Here is a 21893-nt window from a genome sequence, read left to right on the forward strand (position 1 = left end):
GCAGATTTGTCACAACACAATGGTTGCGTGTCTTAAGTTTTGAGGGTGTGTGCAATTGGCATGCTGACTGCAGGAATGTCCACCAGATCTGTTGCAAGATCATTTAATGTTCTTTTCTCTACCATAAGCTGCCTCCAATATCATTATAGAGAAATGCTGAAAATGTTCCAGTTCTTCCATAGCCTGCAAACTCACCAGACATGTCACCCATTGAGCATGTTTGAGATGCTCTGGATCTACGTGTACGACAGACGGTGGGTTCCAGTTCCCGCCAACATCCAGCAACTTTGCACAGCCATTGAAGAGGAGTGGGACAACATTCCACAGACTACAATTAACAGCCTGGTCATCTCTATGTGAAGGAGATGTCGTGCTTCCATTGACTCTTTTCCTTATATGAACTGTAACTCAATATTTTAAATTGTTGCGTTTATATTTTTGTTCACTGTATATAGGCTTATGTCCACAATAGTCTGTTAGAATCAGCGCACACACAGTCTGTTGACTTTCTCTTTTCCGAATTTTAGAGCAGTGCTCAGCTAGCTCTCAATTTGACGTTGTCATCGGGTGTACTCAACCGAGAGGGAATCCATTGCCCTGGATAACTGTAACTACGTCTGCTGCTGTACCCACACTTCCGCTCTGCAAGAGGCACGCGTCCAGGCATTCACCGACACAAAGAAAGGTGGGCATATCTAAGAATGAATGCTTTTAAAATATCGTGAAATATGTATCCATATTGTATTGTTTGGCGCGTCTGGGGGGGGGTCGACATTTGGATCTCGTCGGTGGATAGGATCTATCCGTCGGGGGAAATTGAAGAAAATGGTCTGTCCTAAAGACTGGACTGAGATCAGCTTTTGCTTAATTTCGAGGGATTAAGATGCCAATATTCGGTCGAATTGTAAAACACATTGGCTTCGGTCTACAGATTCAACTAGTTTAGCATAAATATTCGGCAAATTCTCTTATGTGCATCTGATTTCAAAGTGAAAGTTTCAAGTCAAAGAGTACTCACTCAGTGGGAATGAGAAAAGTTCCCCAAACGAATGCGACATTGTCCAATCCATTTTAGGCTACATTGGGCTATTTAATCAATTGAGGGAATAAGGCAATAGGCAACCCCCCCCCCGTCGTTCTTATTTGGCTGTAAATAATAAGAGCTGTGTGCTCCTTTGTTGTAGCACAACCCAGCTAAAATAACGCTTCAGTGCAAACATTAGCATAAGGTCACTAGGTTAATCTCTTAGAGCCCTATGAAAGACTGGGGATAATTATTTTACTATAAGCAGGATAAGTTCATATTGAATTGAGTATGTAAACCTCTGAACCCATCGTTGCTTGGAGCCAGTTACGCTAAAGGTCGCATTGTTGCTGCTGGTTATTGATAGCATACATCGAATATTGGCAGTGCTGCTGAACTGGGGGGTATAGATCTTAGGTGTTTGTTGTTTTTCTGTAGCCTGAATGTTGCTTTTTATTTTCGTCTGTACAGGTCGTTATGTCGGATGAGGATTCGCGTGCCAGCGTTAGTTCTTCTTCCTCAATTTATCAACAGTTAAAAATAAACGCGCCTAAGAAACGAGCAGAAAGCAAAGCCATCATGAACAAGACCTCCAAACTCCTCTCCACCAGCGCCAAAAGGTAAGGACTAGGCTGATTGTTGCTGTCAAATACATACAATGTTTCATTGAGTTGATATGTTGTAATATAGTAGCTCACGCGCAGCCACTCTTGATATAATGTATCGTCTTATAATTTCCTGGCGCGTGTCACTGTGTTTGATTTGTAGTGGACAACTTTCTGAATATGTTGCGTATATAAATATTTTGTCGACCGTTTTAAAATGTTCTCAACCATCTTCAGTTCACGGTTGTCAAACTCAAAAAAAATGTGTCATCCATTGAATCAAAGGCTAACTAATTTGCATATTAACTTGAAGTGTGTTATTAAATTGTGGTAAGAGGAATGCTTTAAAAAATGCACAATGGAGTTCGTATATGTTTGTCCTCAACCTGTTTTATGATCTGTCTCAATCCTTTGGTTAAAATTAGCCTTCTGGGCATTTTGGTTGTCTGCCATGACAATGTTTCTGGTTCTCATAGCCCCCACCCAAAATACTTCATGTGGCTATGCTTGTTCCATATTATTTATCTGCTGTAAGAATCAAGACCATGTGAGTAATGATATCATTTGAATTTGTGCTTTATTTCAGAATTCAGAAGGAGTTGGCTGACATTACTTTGGATCCACCACCGAACTGCAGGTAGGCTTGATTTTGTGTGTGTGTGTGTGTGTGCGACATGATACACACAATTCTGACATGTGTCCTGGAAGGCCAGTTAAGTGGTAAAGAAGAGATGTGCTTAGTTGGGCCTGTAGCAATACAACACACACACTCACTCTAAGGAGACAGGAGATATTAAAGCAGCTCCTTGTCATATGTTAATGAACCTTGAAGGCCACAGAGGGAGTTAATATCTGTATGTACAGTACCTTAAAGTATTCATACCCCTTGACTTATTCCACATTTTGTTGTTACAGTGTGAATTCAAAATTAATTCAATAAATGTTTCACCCATTTACACGCAATACCCCTTAATGACAGTGAAAACATGTTTTTAGAATTTTTACGTAATTTACATACAGTACCAGTCAAAAGTTGCTACATCTACTCATTCAAGGGTCTTTCTTTGTTTTTACTATTTTCTACATTGTAGAATAATAGTGAAGACATCACAACTATGAAATAACACACATGGAATCATGTAATAATCAAAAGTGTTAAAATCAAAATAGATTTGAGGTTCTTTAAAGTACCCACCCTTTGCCTTGATAGCTTTGCACACTCTTGGCATTCTCTTAACTAGTTTCATGAGGAATGATTTTCCAACAGTCTTGAAGGAGTTCCCACATGCTGAGCACTTGTTGACTGCTCTTCCTTCACTCTGCGGTCCAATTCAGTCCAACTCATCCCAAACTATCTCAATTGGGTTGATGTCGGGTGACTCGATCAATGTCAAATAGCCCTTACACAGCCTGGAGGTGTGGTTTGGGTCATTGTCCTGTTGAAAAACAAATTATCGTCACACTAAGCGCAAACCAGATGGGATGCCGTATCACTGCAGAATGTTTTGGTAACCATGCTGGTTAAGTGTGCGTTAAATTCTAAATACATCACTGGCAGTGTCACCAGCAAAGTACCCTCACACCATCACACTTCCTCCATGCTTCATGGTGGGAATCATACATGTGGAGATCATCCGTTCACCTACTCTGTGTCTCAAAGACAGGGTGGTTGGAACCAAAAATCTCAAATTATGACTCTTTACACCAAAGGACAGATTTCCACCGGTCTAATGTCCATTGCTCGTGTTTCTTGGCCCAAGCAAGTCTCTTCTTATTAATGGTGTCCTTCAGTAGTGGTTTCTTTGCAGCAATTAAACCACGAAGGCCTGATTCACACAGTCTCCTCTGAACAGTTGATGTTGAGATATGTCTGTTACTTGAACTCTGTGAAGCATTTATTTGGGCTGCAATTTCTGAGGCTGATAACTCTAATGAATGTATCCTCTGCAGCAGAGGTAACTCTAGGTCTTCCTTACCTGTGGCGGTCATCATGATAGCCAGTTTCATCATAGCCCTTGATGGTTTTTGCATCTGCATTTGAAGAAACGTTCAAAGTTCTTGACATTTTCTGGATTGACTGACCTTCATGTTCTCAAAGTAATGATTGCCTGCTGTTTCTCTGCTTATTTGAGCTGTTCTTGCCATAATATGGACTTGGTCTTTTACCAAATAGGGCTATCTTCTGTATACTACCTTGTCACAACACAACTGATTGGCTCAAACACATTAAGAAGGAAAGAAATTCCCCAAATTAACTTTTAACAAGGCCAACCTGTTAATTGAAATGCATTCTAGGTGACTACCTCATGAAGCTGGTTGAGAGAATGCCATGAGTGTGCAAAGCTGTCATCAAGACAAAGGATGGCTTCTTTGAAGAATCTCAAAAATATAATATATTTTCGATTAGTTTAACACTTTTTTTGTTGTTGTTACGACATGATTTCATATGTGTTATTTCGTAGTTTTGATGGCTTCACTATTCTACAATGTAGAAAATAGTAAAAATAAAGAACCCCTGGAATGAGTAGGTGTGTCAACTTTTGACTGGTACTGAAAGTATTTATACCCCTGAGTCAATACCTTTGGCAGCGATTACAGCTGTTTCTTTTTGGCTAAGTCTCTAAGAGCTTTGCATACCTGGATTGTACAATATTGCACGTTTTTCTTCAAGCTCAGTCAAATTGGTTGTTGATCAAGTCTTCGCATAGATTTTGCAAGACTATTTTAAGTCAAAACTGTAACTAGGCCACTCGGGAACATTCAATGCTATCTTGGTAATCAACTCCAGTGTATATTTGGCCATGTGTTTTAGGTTATTGTTCTGCTGAAAGGTGAATTTGTCTCCCAGTGTCTGTTGGAAAGCAGACTGAACCAGGTTTTCCTCTAGGATGTTGCCTGTGCTTATAGCTATATTCCAAAAAAATGTATACTAAAAAGAAACTCTCTAGTCCTTTCCAATGACAAGCATACCCATAACATCATGCAGCCACCACCATGCTTGACAAGTGGTACTTTGTGATGTGTTGGATTTGCCCCAAACATAATGCTTTGTATTCAGGACAGAAAGTGTGTTTTCCACACTTTTTGCAGTATTACTTTAGTGCCTTAATGCACACAGGATGCATGTTTTAGAGTACTTTTACTCTATACAGGCTTCCTCCTTTTCACCTCTGTCATTTAGGTTAGTATTGTGGAGTAAGTTAACTGAATGGATCAAAAACTTTTTTCTCATCACAGCCATTAAACTCTAACAATTTTAAAATCACCATTGGCCTCATGGTGAAATCCCTGACCAGTTTCCTTCCTCCTCAGCAACTGAGGTAAGGACACCTGTATATTAGTGGTGACTGGGTGCATTGATACACCATCCAAAGTGTAATTTAATAACTTCACCATGCTCAAAGAGATATTCAATGTTTGCTTTTTACATTTTTTACACCTACCAATAGCTGCCCTTTGCGAGGCATTTAAAAACCTCCCTGGTCTTTGTGGTTAAATCTGTGCTTGAAATTCACTATTCAATTGAGGGACCCTACAGATAATTGTTTGTGTGGGGTACAGAGATGGGGTAGTTATTTAAAATCATGTTAACCACTATTATAACTGAACACGTAATGAGTCCATGCCTATTATTATATGATTTGTTAAGAACATTTTTACTCCTGAACTTATTTATGCTTGCCATAACCAAGGAGTTGAATAATTATTGACTCAAGACATTTCAGCTTTTACATTTTTTATTAATAAAAAAAAACATTCTATAAACACTTCCGTTTTTGTGTTATGTGTAGATTGTAACTAATCTCAATTGAATACATTTAAAATTCCGGCAGTAACATCAAAGTGGAAAAAGTCAAGGGGTGTGAGTACTTTCTGAAGGTAGTGTATATCTTGTTCAATGAGGTCAGAATTTACTCTCTGCTGCTGACAACAAGCTGCTGTGATGCAGTCAGTCTACACTCACTTTATGGAATTGTGGCTCATGACGATCCTGTCTAGACCTTGAGAAGTGACCTGATTGCATGTTGGAGCAGCTCTCCAGACCACAACTGACAGACACACACCAGTTCCAGAACAGACCATTAGCTAGCCGATGACCCTGGCATATGACTGCTATGGATTTGGCAGAGGCTGGCTCAATCGACGTAATTTATTTTAGCTTTACACTCTGCAGCTGAAGAGGACCATGAACAAAGAAATCCTATTTAGTCATTCAATCCATAGGTGGTTTTTTTTGTGGCCTGCTATGGTGCTGCTGTGGTATTGGGGAAGAGGAAGGAGTCCTGGTTAATCCATAGGGATTATGGGGGTTTAGAACCACATCACCACGTGTGGCCCAGGTGCTTGGGAAGGTGGGGGGTATGTGCTTTTGGGGGGGCTGACTCTATGTGCTATGTTCCAACCAGAGACAGTCTGCTGTGACCAGACTGGTGGACTGACCAGACCTGGTGGTTGTGTCAAAGAACGGAAGTAATTCAGTGAACCAAGCTTGTGTGACAAATCGTCTTGCCTGAGACCTGAAGTCTTGCATTAGCTCCCTGAACTAATGCCTAGGCTTTAGCTCAGCAGACTAGCACAGTTGTATGGCTTGGTGTAGGAGACCTGGGTTCAAACCCAGTTGTCAGATCTGTTAATGATGAGTCTTTGTCCCCTGCCACTGAGGGAGCCTGCAGTGTTGCACTTCTATATAATCCTTTCACTGTGTATGTAAACACACACTAGTTGTGTTCTCTATGCTCCCTTTGCTAAGTAGCTGAAAAGGGGAATTCATTTTTGTACATCTCTATTTAGTATGCTTCATTGAACAGTCTGTTCATTTGGGTATGAATAATTAGGAGGCTAGGCCGATGCCTTGCAGATGTGTGCTGGATTACTCGTTGATGAATCTGTGGGGTGTTTGATGGATGGACCCTTTTTCGCACAATTGAGACTGGCCAAGCCGTACTGCACTGGCCTGGTTATGTATCACCATAGTTGCTGGAGCCATGAAGCAAATGATAATGTAAAAAGATCAGTCGACCCAGTAAACCTACAATGCAGATGGGTCCAAGGCCACAAATGCCCTTTTCACACTATCTTTAAATGCAATGTACGCTCTTTGCATGAGGTAATTAGGGGTTTTAATGAACCTGTCAGTAAGTCCATTTCCCTGAACTGGATGTTTTCTGCCATAGCAAGCATGTCATGTTTTCTTATGGACACTACGTTCCTCAGATGCCATTCATCAAAATCTAATTATACTTGACATGGCATGCCACACACACCCCAGCCTCGTTTATTTTTAAACGGTCTTGTCGTCATAGTGCAAACATCACATACTCACTCACTTCCCCATCTCTCTTGCTCACTTCCATTCGTTTTCCTTAGATTGCTCTTTGGCTATTGCTCCATTGCACTTTTTTTCTAGCACTCATTTTCCTTACTTTGACAAACACTCATACTCCCTCCCTTCAGGATGTAGCCCCTGGGTGTCTGGCCTTGCGGTAGCGTCTCGCTGGATTCCTGACATTCTCAGCGTTAAGGCTCATGACAGTAATTGAATGTTGAAGGCTTGTAGTGTGTGTGTACAGTGCATTCAAAGTATTCAGACCCCTTCCATTTTTCCACATTTATTTACGTCACAGCAATCTACACACAATACCCCATAATGACAAAGCGAAAACAGGTTTTTAGAAATGTATAAAAAATAATAAAAGGATTTACATAAGTATTCAGATCCTTTTTGTGTGCCTGTTTGTGCCTCTAAAGATATTCACTTCAGGAAGTGTGCCAGTAGTTATTGTAATCCATCTGAGGTGCAGGTGATTCTTTGTTTACTTCCTCTAGTCTACTCTGAGTTTATTTTTTAGATTGAGAGCCAGGGATTTTTTTCTCCTTCTCTTAACCCATAACATTCTAAATTGGGGGTGGGGACTCTACTAAGCTTTATGGAATTGTTTTAAGAAGGTCATATCAAGGGCCATTTTAACTATTTGATTTAGAATGTTAAGACCCCTTACTGCTATTAACCTATACAAATGCTTTGTATAACATATTCACTATGTGGATAGTGCCAAAACAAAATCGAAATGAAGTTTGTTCTGGAGTGTCTGTCTTTATATGGTCCTTCTGTAGCTCAGTTGGTAGAGCATGGCGCTTGTAACGCCAGGGTAGTGGGTTCGATTCCCGGGACCACCCATACGTAGAATGTATGCACACATGACTGTAAGTCGCTTTGGATAAAAGCGTCTGCTAAATGGCATATATTTATATCTGAGAGACATGGGACATTTTTAAAATTTTTAACTAGACAAGTCAATTCTTATTTACAATGACGGCCGACCTCGGCCAAACCCAGACGACGCTGTGCCAATTGTGCGCCGCCCTATGGGACTCCCAATCAAGGCCGGATGTGATACAGCCTGGATTCAAACCAGGGACTGTAGTGATGCCTCTTGAACTGAGATGCAATGCCTTAGAACTCTGCGCCACTCTGGAGCCCAAGAAAGAAAGATCAGGAAACAGTATTTTATTTATATTTCTTTACAAGTATTTAACCCTTTATTTTTGGCACCGTCTCCATATGAACAGTCTCCATATGAACAGTCTCCATATGAACAGTCTCCATATGAACAGTCTCCATATGAACAGTCTCCATATGAACAGTCTCCATATGAACAGTCTCCATATGAACCGTCTCCATATGAACCGTCTCCATATGAACCGTCTCCATATGAACCGTCTCCATATGAACCGTCTCCATATGAACCGTCTCCATATGAACCGTCTCCATATGAACCGTCTCCATATGAACAGTCTCCATATGAACAGTCTCCATATGAACAGTCTCCATATGAACAGTCTCCATATGAACAGTCTCCATATGAACAGTGTAACATCGGTGGATTGAAATGCATCCAATGCAAAAACGTATCTCTAGCTTAGTGACAGATTTGTATGGGGATTTTTTGGGGGTATGCTAATTAGATTTCTGTGAGTGGGCAGGGACTTCAACTCTTTTACACATTACAATGTTACTGTTAGTGTTGAAGCTGTTGTGTGACTGTGATGGGGTGTGTGTGACTGCTGCCAAAGTCTCTAAAGCTTTTCATATCTATAAAAAGGCCTTTCCCTGGGGTGGAAGTGTCTAGCCCACGCTGCGTTGTTAGCTAGCTCTTATAAACCCAAAGTAGTGCTGCTACCTATTGTATCTCTGAGCTGTTATATCTGAAAGGAGCTGTGTTTGTTCGGAGGTCATGATCATTGGAGTTGGACCCATTATTGGAATAATGGAGGCTGTTTTCCTTGCTGTGTTTATGGTTCGTTGGGAAACTGTTGCCTCTTGTATTATCAGTGATTTGTTTATTTTGACAGGGAGTCAATACTGAGACCAAGGTTTGTTTTTCCATGTGAGCCCTGTTTAGCACAACAATACACATCAAAATACAATATACACATAAACTGCACTACCATATACACATTATCATACAAAACCAATACATGAAAAGCAAAACACAATCATAAACAGACACATGATAGAGTAAAAAGGTCCCCTAATAGCAGTCTGAAATGCTATAGAACAGGGGTCTTCAACGGTTTCTTTCACAGGGACCCGTTCCCAGGCACACCGGCTACCCAGGAACCCCCGGCCAAGCAAACCGGCTACCCAGGAACCCCCGGCCAAGCAAACCTGGCTACCCAGGAACCCCCGGCCAAGCAAACCTGGCTACCCAGGAACCCCCGGCCAAGCAAACCTGGCTACCCAGGAACCCCCGGCCAAGCAAACCTGGCTACCCAGGAACCCCCGGCCAAGCAAACCTGGCTACCCAGGAACCCCCGGCCAAGCAAACCTGGCTACCCAGGAACCCCCGGCCAAGCAAACCTGGCTACCCAGGAACCCCCGGCCAAGCAAACCTGGCTACCCAGGAACCCCCGGCCAAGCAAACCTGGCTACCCAGGAACCCCCGGCCAAGCAAACCGGCTACCCAGGAACCCCCGGCCAAGCAAACCTGGCTACCCAGGAACCCCCGGCCAAGCAAACCTGGCTACCCAGGAACCCCCGGCCAAGCAAACCGGCTACCCAGGAACCCCCGGCCAAGCAAACCTGGCTACCCAGGAACCCCCGGCCAAGCAAACCTGGCTACCCAGGAACCCCGGCCAAGCAAACCTGGCTACCCAGGAACCCCCCGGCCAAGCAAACCTGGCTACCCAGGAACCCCGGCCAAGCAAACCGGCTACCCAGGAACCCCGGCCAAGCAAACCTGGCTACCCAGGAACCCCTGGCCAAGCAAACCGGCTAGGCCAAGCAAACCTGGCTACCCAGGAACCCCGGCCAAGCAAAACCCCCGGCCAAGGCTACCCAGGAACCCCGGCCAAGCAAACCGGCTACCCAGGAACCCCGGCCAAGCAAACCTGGCTACCCAGGAACCCCTGGCCAAGCAAACCGGCTAGGCCAAGCAAACCTGGCTACCCAGGAACCCCCGGCCAAGCAAACCAGCTACCCAGGAACCCCCGGCCAAGCAAACCTGGCTACCCAGGAACCCCCGGCCAAGCAAACCGGCTACCCAGGAACCCCCGGCCAAGCAAACCTGGCTACCCAGGAACCCCTGGCCAAGCAAACCGGCTAGGCCAAGCAAACCTGGCTACCCAGGAACCCCGGCCAAGCAAACCGGCTACCCAGGAACCCCCGGCCAAGCAAACCGGCTACCCAGGAACCCCCGGCCAAGCAAACCGGCTACCCAGGAACCCCCGGCCAAGCAAACCGGCTACCCAGGAACCCCCGGCCAAGCAAACCGGCGACCCAGGAACCCCCGGCCAAGCAAACCGGCTACCCAGGAACCCCCGGCCAAGCAAACCGGCGACCCAGGAACCCCGGCCAAGCAAACCTGGCTACCCAGGAACCCCCGGCCAAGCAAACCTGGCTACCCAGGAACCCCTGGCCAAGCAAACCGGCTAGGCCAAGCAAACCTGGCTACCCAGGAACCCCCGGCCAAGCAAACCGGCTACCCAGGAACCCCCGGCCAAGCAAACCGGCTACCCAGGAACCCCGGCCAAGCAAACCTGGCTAACCAGGAACCCCCGGCCAAGCAAACCTGGCTACCCAGGAACCCCCGGCCAAGCAAACCTGGCTACCCAGGAACCCCCGGCCAAGCAAACCGGCTACCCAGGAACCCCCGGCCAAGCAAACCGGCTACCCAGGAACCCCGGCCAAGCAAACCGGCTACCCAGGAACCCCGGCCAAGCAAACCGGCTACCCAGGAACCCCGGCCAAGCAAACCGGCGACCCAGGAACCCCCGGCCAAGCAAACCGGCGACCCAGGAACCCCCGGCCAAGCAAACCGGCGACCCAGGAACCCCCGGCCAAGCAAACCGGCGACCCAGGAACCCCCGCAAGCAAACCGGCGACCCAGGAACCCCGGCCAAGCAAACCGGCTACCCAGGAACCCCCGGCCAAGCAAACCTGGCTACCCAGGAACCCCGGCCAAGCAAACTGGCTAGGCCAAGCAAACCTGGCTACCCAGGAACCCCCGGCCAAGCAAACCGGCTACCCAGGAACCCCCGGCCAAGCAAACCGGCTACCCAGGAACCCCCGGCCAAGCAAACCTGGCTAACCAGGAACCCCCGGCCAAGCAAACCTGGCTACCCAGGAACCCCTGGCCAAGCAAACCGGCTAGGCCAAGCAAACCTGGCTACCCAGGAACCCCTGGCCAAGCAAACCGGCTAGGCCAAGCAAACCTGGCTACCCAGGAACCCCGGCCAAGCAAACCGGCTACCCAGGAACCCCCGGCCAAGCAAACCGGCTACCCAGGAACCCCGGCCAAGCAAACCTGGCTACCCAGGAACCCCTGGCCAAGCAAACCGGCTAGGCCAAGCAAACCTGGCTAAGGAACCCCGGCCAGGAAGGAACCCCGGCCAAGCAAACCTGGCCCCGGCCAACAAACCTGGCTAACCAGGAACCCCCGGCCAAGCAAACCTGGCTACCCAGGAACCCCTGGCCAAGCAAACCGGCTAGGCCAAGCAAACCGGCTACCCAGGAACCCCCGGCCAAGCAAACCGGCTACCCAGGAACCCCCGGCCAAGCAAACCGGCTACCCAGGAACCCCCGGCCAAGCAAACCGGCGACCCAGGAACCCCATCATGTTAGCAAATAAATGTGTATATATATTTATAATGTCTTATCAGCTGAATGGCAAGGAGGAAGTATCAACATTCTAAAATGAATATATTTGGTAGATTGTTATTTTTGTTGAGGAAGTGTAAACTCATCCTATTAGGTAAATATAGCTGCTATTAACAAAAATGTGTTTGGAGTTGTTTAAACCAAGGTTACTTTTTGCCAACACATAGCTAAGGGCTCTATTCAGGCTGTATTGCTGAAGCGTTATAGATTGCACGATAGAAATGTGAAGGTAATTTTCCGATTGAGCCGACATATGCATGAATGCAGTCTCCACTGATGCCTGAACATTGCCCCCACAGTAATGCTGAACTTCCACAATACGTATTGAATAGAGCCAAGAAAGAAAGATTACCAGCCGACTGGTAAGCGGATGCTTTTTCAAAGCCTATGTCAGACAATATTAGGAGTTGAGAAATAAAGTTGACATAATTAAAAATAACACTCCTCTTTTCCACTGTAGGTATGTCATTCAAAATGTGTTTATTCTGTTGCTAGCTATATTTATAAGAACGTTAAAATAAAGAATTCCATTTTTTGTGTGTATAGTAGAAGTCATTAACTTGTTTTTTTCAACCAATCCACAAATTTCTTGTTAACAAACTATGGTTTTGCCAAGTCGGTTAGGACATCTACTTTGTGCATGACACAAGTCATTTTTCCAAGAATTGTTGACAGACTATTTAACTTATAATTCACTGTACCACAATTCCAGTGGGTCAGAAGTTTACATACACTAAGTTGGCTGTGCCTTTAAACAGCTTGAAAAATTCCAGAAAATGATGTCATGGCTTTAGAAGCTTCTGATAGGCTAATTTCACATTTGAGTCAATTGGCGGTGTACCTGTGAATGTATTTCAAGGCCTACCTTCAAACCCAGTGCCTCTTTGCTTGACATCATGGGGAAATCAAAACAGACCTCAGGAAAAAAATTGCAAAAAAATTTGTAACCTCCACAAGTCTGGTTCATCCTTGGGAGCAATGTCCAAACACCTGAAGGTACCAGGTTCATCTATACAAACAATAGTACGCAAGTATAAACACCATGCGACCACGCAGCTGTCATACCGCTCAGGAAGGAGACGTGTTCTGTCTCCTAGAGATGAATGTACTTTGGTGTGAAAAGTTCAAATCAAACCCAGAACAACAGCAAAGGACCTTGTGAAGATGCTGGAGGAAACGGGTACAAAATTATCTACAGTGCCTTGCGAAAGTATTCGGCCCCCTTGAACTTTGCGACCTTTTGCCACATTTCAGGCTTCAAACATAAAGATATAAAACTGTATTTTTTTGAAGAATCAACAACCATGAAGTGGAACGACATTTATTGGATATTTCAAACTTTTTTATCAAATCAAAAACTGAAATTGGGCGTGCAAAATTATTCAGCCTCCTTAAGTTAATACTTTGTAGCGCCACCTTTTGCTGCGATTACAGCTGTAAGTCGCTTGGGGTATGTCTCTCAGTTTTGCACATCGAGAGACTGACATTTTTTCCCATTCCTCCTTGCAAAACAGCTCGAGCTCAGTGAGGTTGGATGGAGAGCGTTTGTGAACAGCAGTTTTCAGTTCTTTCCACAGATTCTCGATTGGATTCAGGTCTGGACTTTGACTTGGCCATTCTAACACCTGGATATGTTTATTTTTGAACCATTCCATTGTAGATTTTGCTTTATGTTTTGGATCATTGTCTTGTTGGAAGACAAATCTCCGTCCCAGTCTCAGGTCTTTTGCAGACTCCATCAGGTTTTCTTACAGAATGGTCCTGTATTTGGCTCCGTCCATCTTCCCATCAATTTTAACCATCTTCCCTGTCCCTGCTGAAGAAAAGCAGGCCCAAACCATGATGCTGCCACCACCATGTTTGACAGTGGGGATGGTGTGTTCAGGGTGATGCGCTGTGTTGCTTTTACGCCAAACATAACGTTTTGCATTGTTGCCAAAAAGTTCAATTTTGGTTTCATCTGACCAGAGCACCTTCTTCCACATGTTTGGTGTGTCTCTCAGGTGGCTTGTGGCAAACTTTAAACAACACTTTTTATGGATATCTTTAAGAAATGGCTTTCTTCTTGCCACTCTTCCATAAAGGCCAGATTTGTGCAATATACGACTGATTGTTGTCCTATGGACAGAGTCTCCCACCTCAGCTGTAGATCTCTGCAGTTCATCCAGAGTGATCATGGGCCTCTTGGCTGCATCTCTGATCAGTCTTCTCCTTGTATGAGCTGAAAGTTTAGAGGGACGGCCAGGTCTTGGTAGATTTGCAGTGGTCTGATTCTCCTTCCATTTCAATATTATCGCTTGCACAGTGCTCCTTGGGATGTTTAAAGCTTGGGAAATCTTTTTGTATCCAAATCCGGCTTTAAACTTCTTCACAACAGTATCTCGGACCTGCCTGGTGTGTTCCTTGTTCTTCATGATGCTCTCTGCGCTTTTAACGGACCTCTAAGACTATCACAGTGCAGGTGCATTTATACGGAGACTTGATTACACACAGGTGGATTATATTTATCATCATTAGTCATTTAGGTCAACATTGGATCATTCAGAGATCCTCACTGAACTTCTGGAGAGTTTGCTGCACTGAAAGTAAAGGGGCTGAATAATTTTGCACACCCAATTTTTCAGTTTTTGATTTGTTAAAAAAAGTTTGAAATATCCAATAAATGTCATTCCACTTCATGATTGTGTCCCACTTGTTGTTGATTCTTCACAAAAAATACAGTTTTATATCTGTATGTTTGAAGCCTGAAATGTGGCAAAAGGTCGCAAAGTTCAAGGGGGCCGAATACTTTCGCAAGGCACTGTATATCCACAGTAAAACGAGTCCAATATCAACATCAGCAAGGAAGAAGCCACTGCTCCAAAACCACCATTAAAAAAAGCCAGACTACGGTTTGCAACTGCAAATGGGGACAGAGATTGTACTTTTTGGAGAAATGTCCTCTGGTCTGATGAAACAAAAATAGAACTGTTTGGCCATAATGACCAAACATAACGTTTGGAGGAAAAATGGGAACGCTTGCTAGCCGAAGAACACCATCCCAACCGTGAAGCACGGGGGCGGCAGCATCATGTTGTGGGGGTGCTTTGCTGCAGGAGGGACTGGTGCACTTCACAGAATAGATGGCATCATGAGGGAGAAATTATGTGGATGTATTGAAGCAGCATCTCAAGACATCAGTCAGGAAGTTCAAGCTTGGTCTCAAATGCGTCTTCCAAATGGACAATGACCCCAAGCATACTTCCAAAGTTGTGGCAAAATGGCTTAAGGACAACAAGGTCAAGGTATTGGAGTGGCCATCAAAGTCCTGACCTCAATCCTATAGAAAATGTGTAGGCAGATCTGAAAAAGAGTGTTGGAGCTCGGAGGCCTACAAACCTGACTCAGTTACATCAGCTCTGTCAGGAGGAATGGGACAAAATTCACCCAACTTATTGTGGGAAGCTTGTGGAAGGCTACCCAAAACGTTTGACCCAAGTTAAACAATTTAAAGGCAATGCTACCAAATACTAATTGAGTGTATGTAAACTTCTGACCCAATGGGAATGTGATGAAAGAAATAAAAGCTGAAATAAATCATTCTCTCTACTATTATTTGGACATTTCACATTCTTATATTCCTATATACCAGGTGCGTCAGAGGAAGGCCCAGCCTTTGCTACCGCACGTCAAGCGGTACTGGAGTCTAGGTCCAAAAGGCTCCTTAACAGCTTCTATCGCCAAGTCATAACAACACTGCTGAACAACACCCAGACTATTTACATTGATCCGCCCCCCCCGCCTCTTGTTTTTACACTGCTGCTACTCGTGATTTATCTATGCATAGTCACTTTGCCCCTACCTACATGTACAAATGACCTCGACTAACCTGTACTTTGGCACATTGACTCAGTACTGGTACCCCCTGTATAAAGCCTCGTTATTTTGTAACCGTTTATTTTGTAAACATGTTCTTAACCAACAATGCCGTTAAAGAAATAGTTAAGGGCTTTTAAGTAAGTAAGCATTTCACGGTAAGGTTGTATTCGGCGCATGTGACAACATTTGATTTGACTCCCTGCATTACTTCCGCGGACCCTCGGTTGAATACTCCTGCCCTAAAGTCACCAATTCCTCCAAGTGCATTGGAGATCTTTCTGCACAAGGTGCAAAAAAACTGAAAGTATATGTGCCCAACTCCGTTGAGATGGAAGGGATCCACAGAGATGGCCATCCCTGAGACCGGGTCTGGGAAGTCATAATATAAGTTAATAATGAAGTAAGGTACGGCAGAAGTTTATGCAGGAGGGCTTTATAAACAAAGAGTCCAACTCATCTACAACACTTAAAGGACCAGCCTTTCTGATACAGAATGCAGTGATGTGTACTGAACCTATCGCCCGTAATAAAGTGGAATGTGCTATGATAAACTGCATCCAATGTCTTCAAAACAGTGGCAGCTGCATTCATAGTCATATAGACAATATCCCCATAGTCTATAACCAGAATGAATGTCAACTGAATTATTAGTTTTCTCCTATTTAATTAAAGGCATGACCTATTTTTATAAAATCCCATTTTCATCCTTAATTTCTTAACTCATCAACATGCTTTTTGAAAGAGAGCTTTTTCGTCAATCCGGGATGCCCAGATATTTATAAGCGTGGACACGATCAATGAAGGCATCATCCATGCATAAATCATCAGATATATTTGTACGGGATTTGGAGAATAACATTTTACTTGGTTTAAACTGCATTAAGTACCAATTTCAGTTCAACAAAGGGAGGGACACACTGTAGAAAAACTTATGAAAGTGAAATGTGTTTCTTATCCAGGTAATAAATACCTTCCTGTTTCATTCAGTTTCCAAACAGTTTCTGGCAGATGGGTTCCCCCTCTTTAACACCTCTTCAGTTTATGATTCATTCTGATTCATATCCCCGGGTGGTTTTGCTCTATACGTCTCCTGAAGGCTTTGTGGGAACAGAACAGACATTCGAGATGTGGTTTATATCCAGCCAGGGAGGGAACACCTCTGGGAAACGAGCAAAGGGAGGAAGTAAACCCACTGTAAACGATCAAATGAATGCCATGTTGTCTTCCCTACATTAAACATACCATCCATAGTGTTTCATGAATGAAGAAAACCTTGATGCGTTCCCATTACTCCTGGGATGCTAGGTACTTGAAATGGAAAGACCACCTCGGATAGATCACTCCTAATATTCATTCTATATTCATGCAATATTCCCTTTACATTACTGAAAGGAATGTTCACTCACGGGGCTGATTGCCCACATAAATAGAATAGATAGTATTATACGTAATGTACTGTATCTCTGTGCGATTGCCATTATCAGGAATGGGTAGTGTTTCTTCAGTCTTTCAGCCGCTCTGTTGAAGTGGTGTCATTATGCTATCTTTTCTGTAATAACAGCCTAGTGTGCATTACACTGTGTTTAGCAGCTGCTAATGGGTTAGAGATGTGATGACAGTCAGTACACATAAAGAAGACAGCTGAGGAGAACCATCCTCCTCAGTGAATTGTAATAAAAATAATCACGTTAAAACGTTATCCTTTTTAGATAAACCTGTACTAAATATAATCACGACACCAAATAATTTATTTAAAACACTATTATGAAATGAAGTTCTACAGTAGCCTCAACAGCACTCTGTAGGGTAGCACCATGGTGTTGCTGGAAGACAGCTGGCTTCCGTCCTCCTCTGGGTACATTGACTTCAATACAAAACCTAGGAAGCTCATGGCTCTCACCCCCTTCCATAGACTGAAACAGTAATTATGACAACTTCCGTAGGATGTCCTCCAACCTATCAGAGCTCTTGCCTTGCAGCATGAGCTGACATGTTGTCACCCAAACAAAGGATCAGAGAGAAATGTAGTACTAAAAGCATAAGCTACAGCTAGATAGCACTGCAGTGCATAAAATGTGGTGGGGAGAGACAATAGTTGAGCAGATTTGAACAAATGTTATTTTCTTCCAAAATGAAGGAGAAGCAAGTGGGAGAGAGATTTTGTCTTTTAGTTTCACTTAGCAAGTGCAGCCAGCTAGTTTGGCTTACTCGAACACCTTGCTCAAACAGAGGTTATCTAGCTGGCTATGATTATCCAACACAACACTGGAAATCTTCCAAGTCAAGGTAAGCTTTTGGTTTTACACATTTTCTTTGCTACCAGGGCCCGCTGGTGTAAGTGCTAAACTGCTTACTAACTGTACACTGTAACATTACAGCATGATTGTAGTGGGTTTACTAATGCGTTAGTTAGCTATGTTGACTATGACGTTACTTTAACTAATTCAGGCTGCATCACACCCGGCCGTGATTGTGCGCCGCTCTATGGGACTCCCAAATGGCCCAGCATTGTCCGGGTTTGGCCGACATAGGCGTCATAGTAAATAAGAATTTGTTCTTAACTGACTTTCTTAGTTCAATAAATAAACAAAATATGGTGACAATGATGTAGGCTGTGTGTAGCGGTTATGATATAGTTTGGCTTGGAAAGGTTTGTTCTCCTCGTCACACACAGCTGCTGTTGTGCATTGAAGTCCACAAGCGAAGGTGAGAGGAGAGCACACAATTCGAGAAGGAATACATTGTGGCTGCTATGAAAGTGAACTGTGTTTTAAGGGTGATAAGGGGTCTATTCATTCCGCCGATTCTGTTAATGTTTCTTAAATGGAACAAAACGGGGATAAGCATACCTGAATTTGTCCAATAGAAACTATTGTTTGCAACTGTTGGACTAATGATTACACCCTATATCAGCTAGATGCAAGCAAGAGTGTGCAAGGCACTATTGAATGTGTCACCGTCTGTCACCTCAAATCTTTCTCTCGACCTGTGTGCACCTACGTTATAAACGTTCATTCATAAGCTAGGTTGAAGCAACCTCATGATGGGTACAGGGAAAATTAGTGTCATGTAGTAGCCTAAACCTATCACTGTTACATTGAACTGGGTGAATGGAATATGAATGACAGTCATCAATATGCTGTAATAAGGCCATACTCATGAAAAAAGGCACTGACCACCACTGCATGAAACAGTGTAATGTACCTCTGTTTGCAGTGCGGGTCCAAAAGGAGACTACATCTATGAGTGGAGATCCACCATCCTGGGGCCACCAGGCTCTGTGTACGAGGGAGGGGTCTTCTTCCTAGATATCACCTTTACACCAGACTACCCCTTCAAACCACCCAAGGTAAACACTCTAGTCAAAACAAGCGGACTCAAACAATTATTAGAACATTCCTCAATATTACACAGCTATGTAGGATACCACTTTCTCACTAGAGAAGGGAACTTGTTATTGCCATTGACCACTGGAGGGAGCTAGGGCACTTTGATTTTATTGAAATTCAGGGTCTCTAGTTCTCTGCAAATTTCAAACAGTTAATGGTCAATTTAACCAAGCCAGACTCAAAAAGGCTTAAATGGAAATTTGGCTTCCATGATTAGACTGAATATCGGTTTGCATTGTTGAGTAGATTCTTTCTGTGTTGCTTTCAGGATCTACAACTGGAACATAAACAAGTTGGGGTGTATTGATATAGATCTACTTTGTTTCCTAGGTGACGTTCCGTACCAGGATCTACCACTGTAACATCAACAGTCAGGGTGTGATCTGTCTGGACATCCTGAAGGACAACTGGAGCCCCGCCCTCACCATCTCCAAGGTGCTGCTGTCCATCTGCTCCCTGCTCACTGACTGCAACCCTGGTAAGACCTAAGACACCATATACTACTATAATGTGGGTTCCATTGAAAGTCATTGATTAGTGGCTGCTTTGAAGTGCAAACATTGTCATATGTGGAATTCCGTGTGTGCATATGTACTGGCAGATCAAAGCTATCGTTGAAGCCCTATCTATAACTCTGCGTGTTCTCCACCCCTTACAGCTGACCCTCTGGTAGGAAGCATCGCCACCCAATACACAACCAACAGACCAGAGCACGACAGGATAGCCAAACAGTGGACCAAGAGATACGCCACATAGATACACAGGACTGGGTCGTATTCATTAGGCACTACATGGACTTGTCCAATAACAAAAGTTCATTTGTTTCCCATAGCCAAACGTTTTCTGTTGCATGCCCTAACAACTACGACCCTGGGCAACATGAGAGGGGGAGGTTAGGGGGTGTCAGAGCTCCTTCTGGGATGGAGTGGGGGGGGAACAGGAAGGGTAGAGAATAGGGGAGGATATTTATCTTGGAATTTAGTCTTCATCTCCTGATATTTTGTTTATGGTATTTAAGTTCTCCGACCTGTATATTAGCATCTATTTTGGCAATAATGCTTTTCAATGTGTTTCCTTGAAGTTCTTTAAAATTATTTAATTTTTAGCTAATTGTGCTTCGAAAGGAAATGAATTCTACATGTTTGGTCTGTTTATATCAACCTGTCACACACAGCATGGTTTCCTGGTAGAATTCCAAATCTAATTTCAGTGTGAATTTTTCAGATATTAGTTACCATTGGTGTAAGCCCTCTTGCATGTCTATCTGAAACATTCATATTGTAGCCTATACAGCACAATGTCTAGGTGGGAAAGTTGTGCTTCATGTCTTGCTGATTTCTTTAAATAACAGTCCCTCCATTTTATTGTTCAATTGAAATACATGCATATGTCAAACAATGGACAACAATAAAAAATAAGTAGCAGCACAAGAATGTTATTTGGCTAGGTCTCATACACAAGACATGTACATTTTGGGAGGAAAGAGAATTGGAACATGGGTTCACTTCAATTCCCTGAATTGAAAGGACATGAGTGGTATAAGAAACAGTGGAAACTCCTGCCCCATGCCTCCAATCCAATGCTTTTAGATTTGTAGTAGTGAACGAGTGTACACTTCAGGAGAAATGATATATTTGGATGCACTACAGGAGCCACATTCTCTTCACAACAATTCAGACATTTCATACAATTGTGTCCTACATTTTATCCCATTCCTACCCACTAGGAATTTAAGAATTTAAGTAAATTTAGTAAAGTGACAAATAAATTAAGTTAATAAAAAATGTCTCAAACATGTACAAAGAATAAAGTATTTAACAAATACACAACCAACTATGTAGGGTGCAACTGATTAAACAGACATTTGATCATCAGACCTGATCAAGGTAGTACCTTTGTTTTTTTTGCCACTGGGCCATACACTAGGTAGTAAACTGGTGGGCCACACACTAGGTAGTAAACTGGTGGGCCACACACTAGGTAGTAAACTGGTGGGCCACACACTAGGTAGTAAACTGGTGGGCCACACACTAGGTAGTAAACTGGTGGGCCACACACTAGGTAGTAAACTGGTGGGCCACACACTAGGTAGTAAACTGGTGGGCCACACACTAGGTAGTAAACTGGTGGGCCACACACTAGGTAGTAAACTGGTGGGCCACACACTAGGTAGTAAACTGGTGGGCCACACACTAGGTAGTAAACTGGTGGGCCACACACTAGGTAGTAAACTGGTGGGCCACACACTAGGTAGTAAACTGGTGGGCCACACACTAGGTAGTAAACTGGTGGGCCACACACTAGGTAGTAAACTGGTGGGCCACACACTAGGTAGTAAACTGGTGGGCCACACACTAGGTAGTAAACTGGTGGGCCACACACTAGGTAGTAAACTGGTGGGCCACACACTAGGTAGTAAACTGGTGGGCCACACACTAGGTAGTAAACTGGTGGGCCACACACTAGGTAGTAAACTGGTGGGCCATACACACTAGGTAGTAAACTGGTGGGCCATACACACTAGGTAGTAAACTGGTGGGCCATACACACTAGGTAGTAAACTGGTGGGCCATACACACTAGGTAGTAAACTGGTGGGCCATACACACTAGATAGTAAACTGGTGGGCCATACACACTAGGTAGTAAACTGGTAGGCCATACACTAGGTAGTAAACTGGTGGGCCATACACTAGGTAGTAAACTGGTGGGTCACACACTAGGTAGTAAACTGGTGGGCCACACACTAGGTAGTAAACTGGTGGGCCACACACTAGGTAGTAAACTGGTGGGCCACACACTAGGTAGTAAACTGGTGGGCCATACACACTAGGTAGTAAACTGGTGGGCCATACACACT

At 43.9% G+C, this 21893-nt stretch overlaps 1 protein-coding gene and 1 long non-coding RNA gene across 14 annotated transcripts; one reads left to right on the top strand and one right to left on the bottom strand.

Annotated features, from left to right (window-relative positions):
* The first annotated feature begins 300 nt into the window (after positions 1-300).
* Positions 301-20459, top strand: LOC118399496 (ubiquitin-conjugating enzyme E2 E1-like). Of its 4 annotated transcripts, XM_052472207.1 has the most exons (7): positions 301-403; positions 528-685; positions 1496-1644; positions 2216-2266; positions 18863-18995; positions 19366-19513; positions 19694-20459. In XM_052472207.1, exons 3-7 carry the CDS (start codon positions 1502-1504, stop codon positions 19789-19791), a joined length of 573 nt encoding a protein of 190 aa, XP_052328167.1. In that variant the 5' UTR covers positions 301-403; positions 528-685; positions 1496-1501; the 3' UTR covers positions 19792-20459. The 4 variants fall into 4 exon arrangements, with proteins under 4 accessions (XP_052328167.1, XP_035651517.1, XP_035651515.1 ...); XM_035795624.2 differs by having other exon boundaries at positions 340-685; positions 19366-19545; XM_035795622.2 differs by having other exon boundaries at positions 349-685.
* Positions 8657-14909, bottom strand: LOC127909881 (uncharacterized). 10 transcript variants are annotated; one of them, XR_008072807.1, is made up of 5 exons: positions 11694-14909; positions 11118-11211; positions 10494-10575; positions 10021-10246; positions 8657-9712 (listed from the first exon to the last, which is right to left on the bottom strand). It is a non-coding gene; the product is annotated as an uncharacterized LOC127909881 (long non-coding RNA). The 10 variants fall into 10 exon arrangements; XR_008072804.1 differs by having other exon boundaries at positions 11663-14909; XR_008072808.1 differs by lacking the exon at positions 10021-10246 and adding an exon at positions 9870-9919 and having other exon boundaries at positions 8657-9617; positions 11632-14909.
* Positions 20460-21893: the final 1434 nt, after the last annotated feature.

This window comes from Oncorhynchus keta, chromosome 20 (genome assembly GCF_023373465.1).
Source record: "Oncorhynchus keta strain PuntledgeMale-10-30-2019 chromosome 20, Oket_V2, whole genome shotgun sequence".
Lineage (NCBI taxonomy): Eukaryota > Metazoa > Chordata > Actinopteri > Salmoniformes > Salmonidae > Oncorhynchus > Oncorhynchus keta.